At 40.8% G+C, this 15,396-nt stretch overlaps 1 protein-coding gene across 1 annotated transcript in view; it reads left to right on the forward strand.

Annotated features, from left to right (window-relative positions):
- The window catches only part of UHRF2 (ubiquitin like with PHD and ring finger domains 2), a 152,890-nt gene that overhangs the window by 126,726 nt on the left and 10,768 nt on the right, over nucleotides 1-15,396 (forward strand). Inside the window, exons 9-13 of the mRNA XM_073635195.1 lie at nucleotides 1,293-1,397; nucleotides 5,245-5,351; nucleotides 9,801-9,963; nucleotides 10,372-10,509; nucleotides 12,558-12,774. Coding sequence (XP_073491296.1) covers nucleotides 1,293-1,397; nucleotides 5,245-5,351; nucleotides 9,801-9,963; nucleotides 10,372-10,509; nucleotides 12,558-12,774 — 730 coding nt within the window. The remainder of the gene's footprint in view (nucleotides 1-1,292; nucleotides 1,398-5,244; nucleotides 5,352-9,800; nucleotides 9,964-10,371; nucleotides 10,510-12,557; nucleotides 12,775-15,396) is intronic.

The raw sequence follows: 15,396 nt of genomic DNA on the forward strand, positions 1-15,396 counted from the left end.
ATAGTATTGTTTTAACACTGTGCATTTTTTATTTTGATTGAATAAAATAATCAAAAGTACAGCACTCTAAATACATAGATAAGGTAAACACATAAACTAAGATCCCAATGGTGACTTCTTGCTCTCTGGCTCCATTGTTACCTTCTCCTACCCTCGCCTCCAGGACTTTTCCAGGATCTCTCCCATCCTCTGGAATTCCCTACCCCACTATGTCTGTTCAGCTAACAGGAAATCCTTGAAAACTCACTTATTCAGGGAAGCCTCCCCCACCTCTTCCTTAAAAGCCATACTTGAGTCACCTCCACCAGATCATCCCCCACAGTTATTACCTTTTTGTACCATCTCCCCCTCCCTTTTAGATTGTAAGCTCCATGAGCAGGGCCCTCCTAGTCCTTCTGTGTTGTAATTGTACTGTCCCCCTTTATATTGTAAAGTGCTGTGCAAACTGTTGGCACTATATAAATCCTGCATAATAATAAAAAAAGGACACTTTGGTCAGGAAGTTAATTTTGACAACAGATTTAAGTAAGTGTGCATTTGAATAGTTTTATGTTTTTTTTTGTTTTGTTTTTTTTGTTTTGTTTTTTATGCAAGCGACTAATTAGAGGGGGTGGTGGACAATACAGCCTGAAGATCAGCTTTAAAGCGGGGTTCCACCCAAATTTTGAACATTATCTCTATGCATTCTCTTCCTTGCCTAGATGCTGACATGCTGTGTAAAAAAATTTAAATCGCCGTAATTACCTTTTTTTTTTTCTAATCTTCTTAGCACTTCCTGGTTTTCCTCCCATGGGAGTAGGCGTGTTTCTAGCCTCTCCCAGACCTCCCACAGTCCCCTGGGAGCTAGTCTCAGGCTTCCCAGCATGCATTGTGCAACAGCGTCATCACAACATCTCGGTGAATGCTGAGAGCACAGCATTCACCGCATCCAGGAAATACATGCTTGTGGGCTTCAAATGCCCACAATGAAGATGGAAACCGCCTTCAGTGAATTTTATAAGTTATTCTTTACAACGAAATCGGACACAGGCGGACTTATTACACAGAACATGTGAGTAGATAATCATGAGAAGAAAAGTTTGTGAATGAACTCCAAAAAAAAAAAACGATAGATAGGTGGACCCCCGCTTTAAAGGCTTTCAGAATAAATCAAATGTTCTCGGCAACCACTCCAGCATGCCCAAACACAAATTACTTTACCACATAACCCTGGAGAGGGATACTAAAATAAAAATCCATACAAACCATGCACTTTTTCAGACCTTTTTCTTTTTTCTTTTCTGTCTGATCAGGTTAGTGAAGCAGGTGTCCATCGGCCCCATGTTGGTGGAATTCATGGCCGGAGCAATGATGGTGCATACTCTCTTGTGTTAGCGGGGGGATTTGAAGATGAAGTGGTACGTATTCTGCAGCACAATGTTATTTTATTTTAATTTTTTTCAAAGAGTTATGCATCACTTTAGAAAACACATAGGGGGTTCAGCTTCTATATCTAAGAATATTTTTATGCAGTAGAAATTTTGCATTGTATGTGTAGTGTAGAGGCAATATGTTATATAAATTTCTGCAAAATGTAGAAAAGTTTCATTACATTCTGCATGATTGTCTTGACTTGGATAAAAAGAAAAATGACTTGCAGATGCTGTGTGATACTACAGGAGGATGGTGATCAGAACTGTAAACAATGACTGTCTGCATCGTGAAATAGTAATTATATTGTTAGATAATGACGGGTACTGGTACTTAAGAGATTGCTTTTCACGTGTGTTTCAGTACAAGTTCCAGGTAACATTTAGGACCATATTAGCAGCCAAAAATGTGTACATATTATTGTCACAATAACACAACAGGCAGTGGTTATTTATCGTAACACCAATTGAGATATTATTGCAATGTAAACGTTCACATTTGCACATATATCATTTGGTAATAAGGTTCAGAAACTTAAAGGGGTTGTAAAGGCAGAAGGTTTTTTTTTATCTTCATACTTCCTATGCATTAAAGGAGAAGTCCAGTCTGAGCTTGTTTGGCTGGTCTTCTCCTATGGGTCACAGGAGTGCAGTTCGTTTTTGCACTCCTGTGACCCGTTTTTAGCAGAGTGCGGTCTGAAGTCCACTCTCTGCTGACGTCACTGGAATCACTCCAGGCACCGCGTCATCTTGACAAAGTCTGGATCCACCAGGTGTCTGGACTGGTGCCGGTCTCAGCCTCTCAGCGAGCCGCTGCGAGCCTGAGACAGGTGCTCCCCGCCCCTCCACAGCGCAGCACTCCAGTGAGCATTGAGGAGCAGAGCGGAGAGATGCTGATTGAGAGTCAGCAGCTTTCCTCCCGGGGATCTGAGAATCGAGCCGTTGGCGGTGTTCGGTGGCTTGGTTCTCACTGCAGATGAGGCAAGGGACAGATGCAGCATGGGCCCCATGCTGCATCCACCTAGGTAAGTATAAAAGGAAAAAAAAAAAATAACAAAACCCATACTTCTTTTATAAGATAAAAAAAACTGTGTGCAGCAGCCCCCCCAATACTTGCCTGAGCCCCATCACTGTCCAGTGATGTCCATGAGTCCCTCGGCTATCCAGAATTCTCCCTCCTGATTGGCTGAGACACGGCAGCGGCACCATTGGCTCCCACTACTGTCCATCAAAGTCAGCCAATCAGGAGAGCGAGGGGGCAGGGGTGAACCGCAGCTCCGTGTCTGAATGGACACACGGAGCCGCAGCTCAGCTCGGATGCCCCCACAGCAAGCTGAGATAGGGGCCAGGAGCAGCGAAAGAGGGACCCGAGAAGAGGAGGATCTGGGCTGCTCTGTGCAAATCCACTGCAACAGGGCAGGTATAAAATGGTTGTTTAAAAAAAAACCCCAAAAAACTTCACAATCACTTTAAAGTGGTGTTCCGGCCAAAATTATACTTTTTAAATAAAAATACCCATATAATACACAAGCTTAATGTATTCTAGTAAAGTTAGTCTGTAAACTAAGGTTTGTTTTGTTCGTTTCTAGCAGCAGTTTGTTATTTTATAAACTTACAGCAGGCCGTGGCCATATTAAGTGTGGGCATCTGAAGCCAGACTGTATTTCTTCCTGGATCTCATCCTTGCAGATCTCGCACATGCTCAGTGCAGCACAAGCAGTGTAATAGGTTTCAGGTCAGGTTTCCATAGCAACGGCAGTGTCAGAGGAAGTTGCCGCCCCTTCCCAGAAGGCATTGCAAACAGGAAATAATGCGATGAGCCACGGCTAGGGAGGAGGAAGTGAAAAATGAATACAGCAGATATACAGTAGGTGCTGAGAAAAAAATTTTTAAAATATCCAGTTCGTTTGCAGTGCACAGTTTAGTGAGGGATGCTGAAGAGTTGTAAAAGTGGGTGGAACTCCACTTTAAGTTAAAGCTCGAACATAACAGAAATGTATTGATATATAGTAAAAAGACCCCAATATGGCAAACCTGTGCAATCTATTGCTATACAAGGAAGCATGCTATAACACAGTATTATCTATATAAAAAAAAGGGAGAAAAACAAGATATATAACAAATGCAAGTGAACGGATATATTCACAACTTACCAGTTAATTGAGCATGTAAGCCCTATTTAGTAACTTCTGGTGATCAAAAGGACACATTTTCCACTGCAGTGCTTCTATTCTTATTGAACCAGCTTCCATAAAACAACCATGTGGGCATCTTCTACATACCTTTGCAAATTAGAGTGGTCCTCTGAGGACTGGATACTTTCAAAGATTTGTTCCTACAATCTCAATCCTCCTCATGCAAAGTTTTATTGAGCTAACTTTTGCAGGTGAAATGTAGTTGCGCAGCATTTTATGGGTTTTCCCAGGTTTAGTGAAGCTGGCCATAGATGAATCTTAAGAATTTCAATCTATTTATGGGCAGTCTGGCTGTACTTGATTAAATCTGTCGATTTAACTTCAGTACAACCAGCCTGTTGGGTTTTTTCGTTTGATCACTGCCGGCGGCTATAGCTCCCATCAGTGGTCATTGTATTCTGACGGCTGGGAAACCTCCCGCTGTCAGAATACAATAGAACAGTGGGAAGGATTCCCCCATTAACACTGACTGTCAATGAGAGAATCAAACCATTTTCTTTCCTTCAACCCATGGTTGAAGGAAGGAATTTGTATACTGTTTGGCCTACCTTATGCACCACGGAGTTGGTCATCACTATTTTTTTTCATGGGTGCTCAACCTGTGGCCATCCAGCTGTTGTGGAACTACAAGTCCAATCATGCCTCTGCCTTTAGGTGTCATGCTTGTAACTGTCAGTGGCTTGCAGTGCCTCATGGGCCTTGTAGTTCCGCAACAACTGGAGGACCACAAGTTGAGCACCCATGGAGATTTTAAGAGATTGATAGCAAGTTAAATTGAACTAGTTGCTTTTTAAAAATTAGTATATAAATAATGATTACATAGCTGCACAAATGTGTCTTTTTTGTATCTACCTGCAGTTTACAGTTCAATATCTTGTCTTGTGAAAATCCCATAGAACACCGCAAAATATTTATGTTTGTACTACAGTGCTTAAAACTACTTGGCAGTTCTTGAAGGAGTTATCTATTAGCAAGTAAACTGGATTTTGGATAAGTAGGGCGTTGTCCATAGAAATACAGCTTGTTCAAACCTATTCAGTAAAGAGCTTTTCATTTTAAAGCACTCCAGGTATGATCCAGCCTGGAACCATGTCCTGTCTCATATCTCAAGGTCCCCTGGGGATGCTTACGATCACTACAAATAGTCAGCGCTGCTACAGTGATAGCAGTGATCTTTTGGGTCCTGTGCTGAGCAGCATCCCCACTGCACACTAAGGGTCGCTTGCTGAGCACTGTCACCAATCATGGAATGCCTTTTTTTTTTTTTTTTTTCATTTTACGATTACAGGGTGTTCTTTGGTTGGACGAGTGGAGACCACAATATCACTGTCCCTTCTCTCCACCGTGTCCAACTCCTTGCAGTGTCCCATGAGTGACGCCCATCCTGTAGTTAATGTGTAGATGTAAGACAGCTCCAAGCTAGGCAAATGTAAATGTGCAATCAAGATCATATCTGGAGATCTGCTTTAGGTGTAGTAATTCATAGTAGCCTTCAGAATTTGCTGAATATATTTGATTGTCAGAAAGGTGTAACATGGTCTTAAGAATTAGCACTTGGTGATTGCCCAACCTAGACTGCTAATAAAAGAGAGCCAATTAAACTTAGCAGATCTACTGAAACGAACAATTTCCTTTCATAGGACCGTGGTGATGAGTTCACATACACTGGCAGTGGTGGTCGGGATCTTTCTGGAAACAAAAGGATTGGAGAACATTCATTTGATCAGACGTTGACTCATATGAACAGGTTAGTTCCTTCCATGGAAAATAAATGTGCAGATTTAGTGAATAATTCTAACCATGTTTTGAACATAAATGAGCGTCCTCTTTAAAAAAAAAAAAAAAATTAGGATGCATCTCTTACATTCAGCTTCTCTCCCCCTGTGGCTATTACTAGCTGTCAAAATTGTATTGCACTTACCTGGGCATCTAGACATCATTGATCTCCAGTCACGAAAGGGTTCATGGTTTTGGGTCAGTTCTGTTTTATATATTTTTGAAGTTTGTAGATTTTTTTTGTTTTTTTTAAATGGCATTTTTTTTCTTATTACCTAATGTAAAATTTGTATTTTGTAAGTAGGGATGTTGCACAAATTTTTGTTTTTGGGCAAGCTAAACTGTATTCGCATACCTCAGGCAAATAAAAAGAACGGAAGGGGGCGGAAATTTACAATTCTCTTTTTAATGTATTAAACCAATACAATGGTAAAATGCAAAAACGCAAAATCTTTACAAAAAATGTTGGCAGTTTTACTGGACTTACACATAGGATCATGGTTATTTTTTATAATATGATTTAATTTACTTTTGGTTCTCTCAAGAGGTAGAACGTGCAAAAGTTGGTGTTTTCAATATTATTATTATTTTTATCATACAGTGTCAGCAGTTTGTGCAGTGATTTACAAAATGACGGCAGATAGTACAGTTACAATACAAGAGGAATCGGAGGGCCCTAGTCGTTAGTGCTTACAATCTAAGAGGGTCAAGAGATACAAAATGAATAACTGTGGAGAATGAGCAGATGAAGAAAGTAAAAGTACAGTTTATTAGTTAGAAGCAGGATAGGCTTTTCTGAAGAGAAAGGATTTTTAGGGATCTCCTAAAGGTGTATAGAGTAGGAGCTAGTCGGACCGATTGGGGTAGAAAGTTCCAGAGGATGGAAGAGGCTCTGTAGAAGTCCTAGAGGCGAGCATGAGATGAGGTGACAAGGGAGCTAAAGAGCAAGGAGGCCTTGTGAGGACCAGAGAGAACGGTTTCATATTTTAAGAAAAGGTAGTGAAAAAAACAAACATGTTATACTTGCCTACTCTGTGCAATGTCTTTGCACAGAGCAACCCAGATCCTCTACTTTATGGGCCCCCTGCAGTCCTGGCTTTATCCCCCTCCTGCCAAGTGCCCCCCAGTAGCAAGCCGACCACTCGCATGCAGAGCACAGCTTTGCCCCTTCCCACGTTCTCCCCTGATTGGTTTACTGCTGTGTGAACCAATGGAGATGAGAGACCCAGGAGCAGAGTTTTGGATGGAGATGTAAGTTAGTATTTTGAATTTTATTCATTTGGAAGCCAATGGCGTGATCAACAGAGGGGTAGCAGAAAGAACAGTTGGTAATGTGGGTGAGTCTGGCAGCAGCATTCATGATGGACTGAAGTGGGGGTGGGGGAGAGCCTATGTAAAAGTAAGCCAATGAGTTACAGTAGTCGAGGCGAGAGATAACAGGGAGGGAATTAGAAGCTTTGGTGGTGTCAATGGTTAAGAAGGTATGTATTTTGGAGATGTTGCAGAAGGTCGCATGATTCGGACAGCAAATGGCTGTGGGGCCAAAAGAAGACCTAAGAGTTCAGGGCTACACCTTACAACCTGGCATGCGGGGACAGATTGATAGGTGTGTCATTAATCTCAACAGTGAAGTCAGGGGAAGGGGCATGTGGAGGAGGAAATATTTTGACCTCTGTTTTGGATAGATTGAATTTGAAGAATTGGTGTAACACCCATACTGATATGTCTTTTAGTAAACTAGTGGTGCATGAGGAGGGGTGAGATGAGGGGTAGAACGATAGATTTGGGTGTTGTTGGCATAGAAATGGTGTTGGAAGCTGTGGAGGGTTATCAGCTTACCCAGGGAGAAAGTGTAGATGGTGATTAAGATGTCCAAAGACAGAACCTTGGGGACTCCTACAGAAGATGAAATGGGAGAGGGGGAGGTAGCATTGTAAGTGACACTGGGGGTGTCCAGTTTAGTGACCATTGGTTTTAGCTGTTAGTCAATTGACTTTTAGGAGAAGCCAGGTTTCAGTAATGGGAAGCGGGTTAAAGTGGTTCTAAAGGCAGAAGGGTTTTTTACATCAATGCATTCTATGCATTAGGGTAAAAACCTGGGTGCAGCTCCCCATTACCCCCCCCCCCCCCCTTATATTTAAGCCACATCTCAATCCAGCAATGTGCGTGAGAGCAGTGGCTCTCCTGAGTCTCTCTCTCGGTTCACACAGCACTGAGCCAATGAGAGAACGTAGGACAGGGCAAAGCTGTGCTGTGTGAGAGTGGTCATTGTCCACTTACAGGAGCGCGGATTGGCCGCGAGCCTGCTCAAGTGCCCCATAGCAAGAGGCTTGCTACTGGGGGCACTCGGCGGGGGGAGAGAGGAGAGCCAAGACTGCCAGCGGGGGTCCCAAAAAGTAGAGGATCTGGGCTGCTCTGTGCAAAACCATTGCACAGAGCAATTAAGTATAACGTGTTTGTTTTATTTTGTGTTCTGTGTGTTTTTATTTTTTATTAACAACCTTAACAATCACTTTAAAGGAGTTAGTGATTAACCACTTCTGGATTTTTAAGGGTAAAAGTTTGTCGCCATTCCACGAGCGGGCGCAATTTTAAAGCTTGACATGTTGGGTATCAATTTACTCAGCGTAACATTATCTTTCAAAATATAAAAAAAAAAAAAATTGCGCTAACTTTACTGTTGTCTTATTTTTTAATTCAAAAAAGTGTATATTTTCCCAAAAAAAGTGTGCTTGTAAGACCGCTGCGCAAATACGGTGTGAATTATAAAAATTATTAAAAAGGCTATGGACAGTTGAGTTTGTTAGAGTGGGCATTCCAAAGGGCACAGGAATAGAGGCTGGTTCTGGGAAGAAGAGGAATAGAAACCAGATTGTGTGGATTGTGGCTGCTATCGGAGAATGGGGGTGCCGGGTGTGTTGGTTAAAGGGTAAGTTCACCTTTTATAACATGTTACACTCCTATTCAGGGTGTAACATGTTACTGCCTTAGCTGCCCCCCAGACACTGGGTTGTACCTCTGGGCATATTGGTGCAAATTGTATTTGCTAAACTAAATTGCAGGCCTGTCTGTTTTCACAGAAATTGATGGGATTTGTCATGCACATACCAGTGCACGTCTAAGAATCAGGCAATGTGCTGTGTCTCACAGGACTATTTGTGTGTTTTAGCCTAGAATTACAAAACAAAAGTTGCTTTCTTCCTTGTTTTTTTAAGTTCTTTATTAAGACACAGTATAATATAACATTACTAGATACCAGAAATCCTATACCTGTGGAGCTTGCAGCCAAGAGAAGCGGAAGATACCAATGGGTTTGTTTTTCAATAGATTTTGCTCACTGAGGTTTTTATGTTTGTGATAGTCCAATGTGGTTTTCTGTACTTTGGGTTTTTCCTTTTAATTGTCACTGTGGTGATTCATGTTCCTTCATATATCAGAACATAAAATGTAGCATTTATGGGTCTATTATCTGTATGTCTTTAGGTCTTACCAGCACATCTAAAAATGTGGGGTTTTTTTTTTGTTTTGTTTTTTTTTTTTGGTTAAGTTAAACAGGAGATCATAAAGATCATTTGATGTATTTTTTTTACATATTCTCATTTTTTTAATTGTTCAAAAATTACGAGTGTGTATACATTACCATCTATTTGAAAACTTTATTTATGGCCTATACACACAGTCCGAAAATCGGATGAAAAATACAGCTTTTGAAACAATTGCATGATCATCCGATTGTTAGTACAGAGCTTTCGAGAGCCGATCACGACAGTTCACCCGATATTATCTGATCGGACCTGCGCAAATTTTTTTTCCGGCTGATACCAGATCGTACCATTTTCGTTTAAGCAGTACAGTTGTCATCCTAAAATACAATACAAATACACTACAACACATTACATCACTTCCGATATTTTTTTATTCTGTCGTACGAGAATTTTCGTAACTTTAGTAACCTCTCCATTTTCGATATGCGACTAGCATGCAAAAAAAAAAAAAAAAACTGCCCATCTGTCGTCCGATTTTTGGATCATGTGTATGGGCCATTACTTTTGTTACTAAATGCTACATACATTAACCTTGGTGGCAAGAGCTTTCCATCACTATCTACAAGAGCTATCTATAAATGTGCACCTATTAGAGACTCTATTAATTATGACCTGTTATAAATGTATTTAGAATTAATTCCTAAAAAAAATACCATATTTCTTCATGAACAAGTTCCTAACATGATTAGGGTTTGGTAAGAACTACATTATGCAATTATATGGTGTTTTTTTTTTTTTTTAGACTTTTTACAAAGGAGACTTAATACTTTACCCTTTCTGGTGTTATTTTAACACCATGATGGTTACTTGATTGATTAAGTAGTTCATAATGCAGAACATTTATTGTGCTCTCATGTTCTTGCATCCCCTTCTAGGGCCCTGGCCCTAAATTGTGATGCGGCCCTGAATGATAAAGATGGAGCCGAGTCTAAGAATTGGAGAGCTGGAAAACCTGTCCGTGTAGTCCGAAGCTCAAAGGGGCGTAGAATCAGCAAATATGCCCCTGAAGATGGCAACAGATATGATGGCATTTACAAGGTCTTCAACCCCATGAGAATTGCTGCTTAAATGTGTCTACTTTCCTGTTCCCAGAATTAATTTAACCTGAAATCCATCCATTGTTTTTCTTTAAATTGACTGATTTTGTCAGAAGGGATTATTTGTGTTGGCAGTATATAAGTAAACTTTTCATTAATAGCAGTTTAAAAATGTAACAACTAATCAGATTGTTGATTTTGCTTTTAGTTTTATATTTATAAAATACTTTGCAGGTGATAGCTTTTTGGCTGTTTATTTAATGTACTGCATTACTGAGTTGTCATAACAAAGTTAAGCAAAGAGAGCAGAATTATTTGCATACGTTAATTTGAATTGCACATTTTCTATTTCCGAATCTATTTGTTGTGAAAAAACACTATGAATACTGCCTGACCTTTTGTTGCACAGGTGGTAAAATACTGGCCTGAAATAGGCAAGTGTGGATTCCTAGTGTGGAGATACCTATTGCGGAGGGATGATGTAGAGCCTGCCCCATGGACTGCGGAAGGCATAGAACGCTCAAAAAAACTTGGACTGACTTTACAGGTGACACCAGAGACACATTGTGAATTAGTCTTTCAATTTAATAAACACACAGGGCTGCAAAACACACTAACAAGTCACATCTATGTAATTCAGCCTACAGCTTTATTTAATGAATATATGACCTATAGTATTACTGAGCTGAGAATGTATACAGAGATGCACATATAGTATCTCACAAAAGTGAGTACACCCCTCACATTTTAGTAAATATTTTATTATATCTTTTCATGTGACAACACTGAAGAAATGACACTTTGCTACAATGTAAAGTAGTGAGTGTACAGCTTGTATAAGTGTAAATATGCTGTCCCCTCAAAATAACTCAACACACAGCCATTAATGTCTAAACCGCTGGCAACAAAAGTGAGTACACCCCTAACTGAAAATGTCCAGATTGGGCCCAGTTAGCCATTTTCCCTCCCCTGTGTCTTATGACTCGTTAGTGTTACAAGATCTCAGGTGTGAATGGGGAGCAGGTGTGTTAAATTTGGTGTTATCGCTCTCATTCTCTTATACTGGTCACTGGACATTCAACATGGCACCTCATGGCAAAGAACTCTCTGAGGATGTGAAAAAAAAGAATTGTTGCTCTACATAAAGATGGCCTAGGCTATAAGAGGATTGCCTAGACCCTGAAACTGAGCTGCAGCACCGTGGCCAATGCCATACAGCGGTTTAACAGGTTCCACTTAGAACAGGCCTCACCATCGTCGACCAAAGAAGTTGAGTGCACGTGCTCAGCGTCAAATCCAGAGGTTGTCTTTGGGAAATAGACGCATGAGTGCTGCCAGCATTGCTGCAGAGGTTGAAGGGGTGGGGGGTCAACCTGTCAGTGCTCAGACCATACGCTGCACACTGCATCAAATTGGTCTGCATGAATGTCGTCCCAGAAGCAAGCCTCTTATAATGATGATGCACAAGAAAGCCTGCAAACAGTTTGCTGAAGACAAGCAGACTAAGGACATGTATTACTAGAACCATGTCCTGTGGTCTGATGAGACCAAGATAAACCTATTTGGTTCAGATGGTGTCAAACATGTGTGGTGGCAACCAGGTGAGAAGTACAAAGATAAGTGCGTCTTGCCTACAGTCAAGCATGGTGGTGTGCGTGTCATGGTCTGAGGCTGTATGAGTGCTGCTGACACTGGGGAGCTACAGTTCATTGAGGGAACCTTGAATGCCAACATGTACTGTGACATACTGAAGCAGAGAATGATCCCCCTCCCTTCGGAGATTGGGCCGCAGGGCAGTATTCCAACATAATGACCCCAAACACACCTCCAAGACGACCACTGCCTTGCTAAAGAAGCTGAGGGTAAAGGTAAATGGGCTGGCCAAGCATGTCTCCAGACCTAAACCCTGTTGAGCTTCTGTGGGGTATCCTCAAACGGAAGGTAGAAGAGCACAAGGTCTCTAACATCCACCAGATCCGTGATGTCGTCATGGAGGAGTGGAAGAGGACTCCAGTGGCAGCCTGTGAAGCTCTGGTGAACTCCATGCCCAAGAGGGTTAAAGCAGTTCTGGACAAAAATGGTGGCCACACAAAATATTGACACTTTGGGCCCAATTAGAACATTTTCACTCAGGGGTGTACTCACTTTTGCCAGCGGTTTAGACATTAATGGCTATGTGTTGTTATTTTGAGGTGACAGCAAATTTACACTGTTATACAGGCTGTACACTCACTACATTGTAGCAAAGTGTAATTTCTTCAGTGTTGTCACATGAAAAGATATATTAAAATATTTACAAAAATGTGAGGGGTGTACTCACTTTTGTGAGTTACTGTATGTAGCTCAATACATATTCAGAAGAAACATTGTTTGCAGGTAAGACCCATTTGTTGCAGAGGAGTTCAATAGTACAATAAAAACCTGCTTGCATGCCTGCCTGCCAAAAATGTTTTATTCTAAAGCTATATAGTTTAGGATAAAGTGCTAATCCCATACAAGACCAGGTCATTTTATACAGATTTTGTGAGCGGTTACATGCTCTTTATGATTATGGTAAATTTATAAAATATTGAATTTTTATGGCATTTACTATAGTTTCCAGAGGGATATTTGGAAGCCATGGCTAACAAAGAGAAAAAAGTAAAGAAACCGCCTACAAAATCTGAACCCAGTAGTCCAGCCAGTTCATCGAATCAGAGTTCCCGGAGCCAGAGTAAGCCAAGTACCCCAGAGCACAGCCATGGCACCCGTAGCAACGCCAAATATAGTGGCACCCAAAGCAACGGAAACCAGAAAAGGCCTATTGAAGATGGTATGTTTTCTGAAAAAACTGTCCTGATAATTCTGTAATATTTATTAAAGCTGCTTTTTATTTTAGATTACTGTTTAATAATTGTCTTGACTTCATTTTCTTCCATGAATTTGTTCAGTATATCTATTCCAGTTAATTTGTGTATTTCTATGGAGAGCCACATGTGTGGTATATAAAGTAGTTTACCCCAGTTTTGTGCTTTGGATATTAGCAGGAGGACTAAATCTATGCCTGTAAAGGCTACGTCTACACTTTGCATAAAAAAACAAACATGAATGTACCCATTAAAATAAAATGTGCATGTGTTTATTTGTACATAGGACCCTGGAAAGTATTGCAACTGTGATTTATGGATCGTTGGTGTAATGCTCTGGCTCTTGAGGACTCTTTCTGTCTTTCTGCAGCTGTCGGGTACAGACCTTTTGTTTCTAGGGCTGGGGGAAGTGTCAGTGGACTACAGGTGCGGTGACGGCGCCACCACATAGTGTGCCATTGACTACTAGCAGTCCTTTTGCTGTGGTGGCAGAAGGGGTTCATATTTTAATTTACAGATTCCTGTGAATGAATGATGTAGTTGTGCTGACAGAGACACACACAGCCATGCTGATTTCAAATTTGGCAGTAGCTAAATTCAGATCAGGGGAATCTTTCAAGCTAAATGAGAAAATAAAAAGGTTGCACCAAGCTTGTGCTTTACCTCTGATACCATTTATTGTAGAAAATGCATAAGAAATATACTCACAAACCAACTTGGTCATAAATACATAGAATCACCAAGAAGCTGATCTGGCTGTAGACCGGACACACTGGCGAAGAGACAGATTTAGGCAACCCTCCCCAGCAGATACAGTAGCTAACGTGTTTCGAAAGACTGGCCCTCTTCATCAGAGCTAACCTGTCTGGCATTCTACACTATTTAAATAGAAAAATGGGCAAGGGACAAGTAATAGGCTCCTCCTTTTGTATGGGGGAAGGCCCAACTCAAAACGGAAGTACAGAAAACAATTACATCAAAACCTATAAACCATCAAAATGCACAGAAGCAGCATAACTTAAAACCAACTGGTATACTTCTTGAGAGCAGCAATCAGAATAATTCACAAATCAGTAAAAAGAGTGTACATATGTGTGTAATAAAGGACATGCATGACACAAGACAAATTCAGAATAAGTGCAAGTTAACTGTTTGCCGACCGGCTCACGACGATATATACGTTGGCAGAAGGGCACGTACAGGCAGATTAACGTACCTGTACGTTGCCCTTTAAGAAGCGGTTTTAAGAACTCAATGTCTGCGGGGATACCCGTGATCGTCTCACAGAGAGGAAGAATGGGGAAATGCTGATGTAAACAAGCATTTCCCTGTTCTGCCTAGTGACAGGACACTGATCACAGCTCTCTGCAATCGGGAGCGGTGATCAGTGTCGTGTCAAACATAGCCCCCCCCCAAGTTAGAATCACTCCCTAGGACACACTTAACCCCTATAGTGCCACCTAGTGGTTAATCCCTTCACTGCCAGTCACATTTACAGTAATCAATGCATTTTTAATCGCACTGGTCGCTGTATAAATGTGACTGGTCCCAAAATAGCGCCAAATGTGTTCGATCTGTCCGCCATAATGTCACAGTCACAATAAAAATTGCTGATCCTCCGCCATTACTAGTTAAAAAAAAAAAAAAATTATGAAAATGCCATAAAACTATCCCCTATTTTGTAGACGCTATAACTTTTGCGCAAACCAATCAATAAACGCTTATTGCGCTTTTTTTTTTTTTTTTTTACCAAAAATCTGTAGAAGAATACGTATCGGCGTAAACTGAGGGGAAAAAAAGTTTTTTTGTTTTTTTTTTTTTAATATATTTTTTGGAGATATTTATTATAGCAAAAAGTAAAAAATAATGTGTTTTTTTTTTTTCAAAATCATCGCTATTTTTTTGTTTATAGCGCAAAAAATAAAAACCGCAGAGATGATCAAATACCACCAAAAGAAAGCTCTATTTGTGGGGAAAAAAGGATGTCAATTTTGTTTGGGAGCCACATCGCACAATTGTCAGTTAAAGCTACGCAGTGCCGAATCGCAATAAACGCACTGGTCTTTTGCTAGCCAAATGGTCCGGGGCTTAAGTGGTTAATGTGTGGGTGAAACATTGCCCAAGAGGCCACTCACCCCATCATGTCAGGATCCCAGAATGTTACGATGATTCATAGGAAGAGAAATCTAAAAAGGCAATGTGCCTTTAATATCATTTGTCAGGCTATTGTGTACACTAAAATGCATGCCGGCCTTCAAAAGTGGAATTCCGGGATGCTGGAACACATAAGGGACTACTACAAAGCAAATCCATACAGAGCACCGACAACGTCCAAACATTGGGCACAAAGGCAGTGCACAGAACAAATGTGCGAATGAAAAATTGCACTTGCTTCCATGTGAAGCAAACGCATCACAATAAGGCCTCATGCACACTGTATGCTATTGAAGCTCTCTTCTCCTACAGGAGTTTAGCAGCAAAAACACAGTAAAAAGCTGCACTTTGCATGCGCATTAATGCACATAAAGGAACACACCCAGCATTAACGTGTGTTAAGACACTTTTGAGGGTTTTTTTTTTTTGTCTCT

This window comes from Aquarana catesbeiana, linkage group LG01, assembly GCF_042186555.1.
Source record: "Aquarana catesbeiana isolate 2022-GZ linkage group LG01, ASM4218655v1, whole genome shotgun sequence".
NCBI classification, from domain to species: domain Eukaryota; kingdom Metazoa; phylum Chordata; class Amphibia; order Anura; family Ranidae; genus Aquarana; species Aquarana catesbeiana.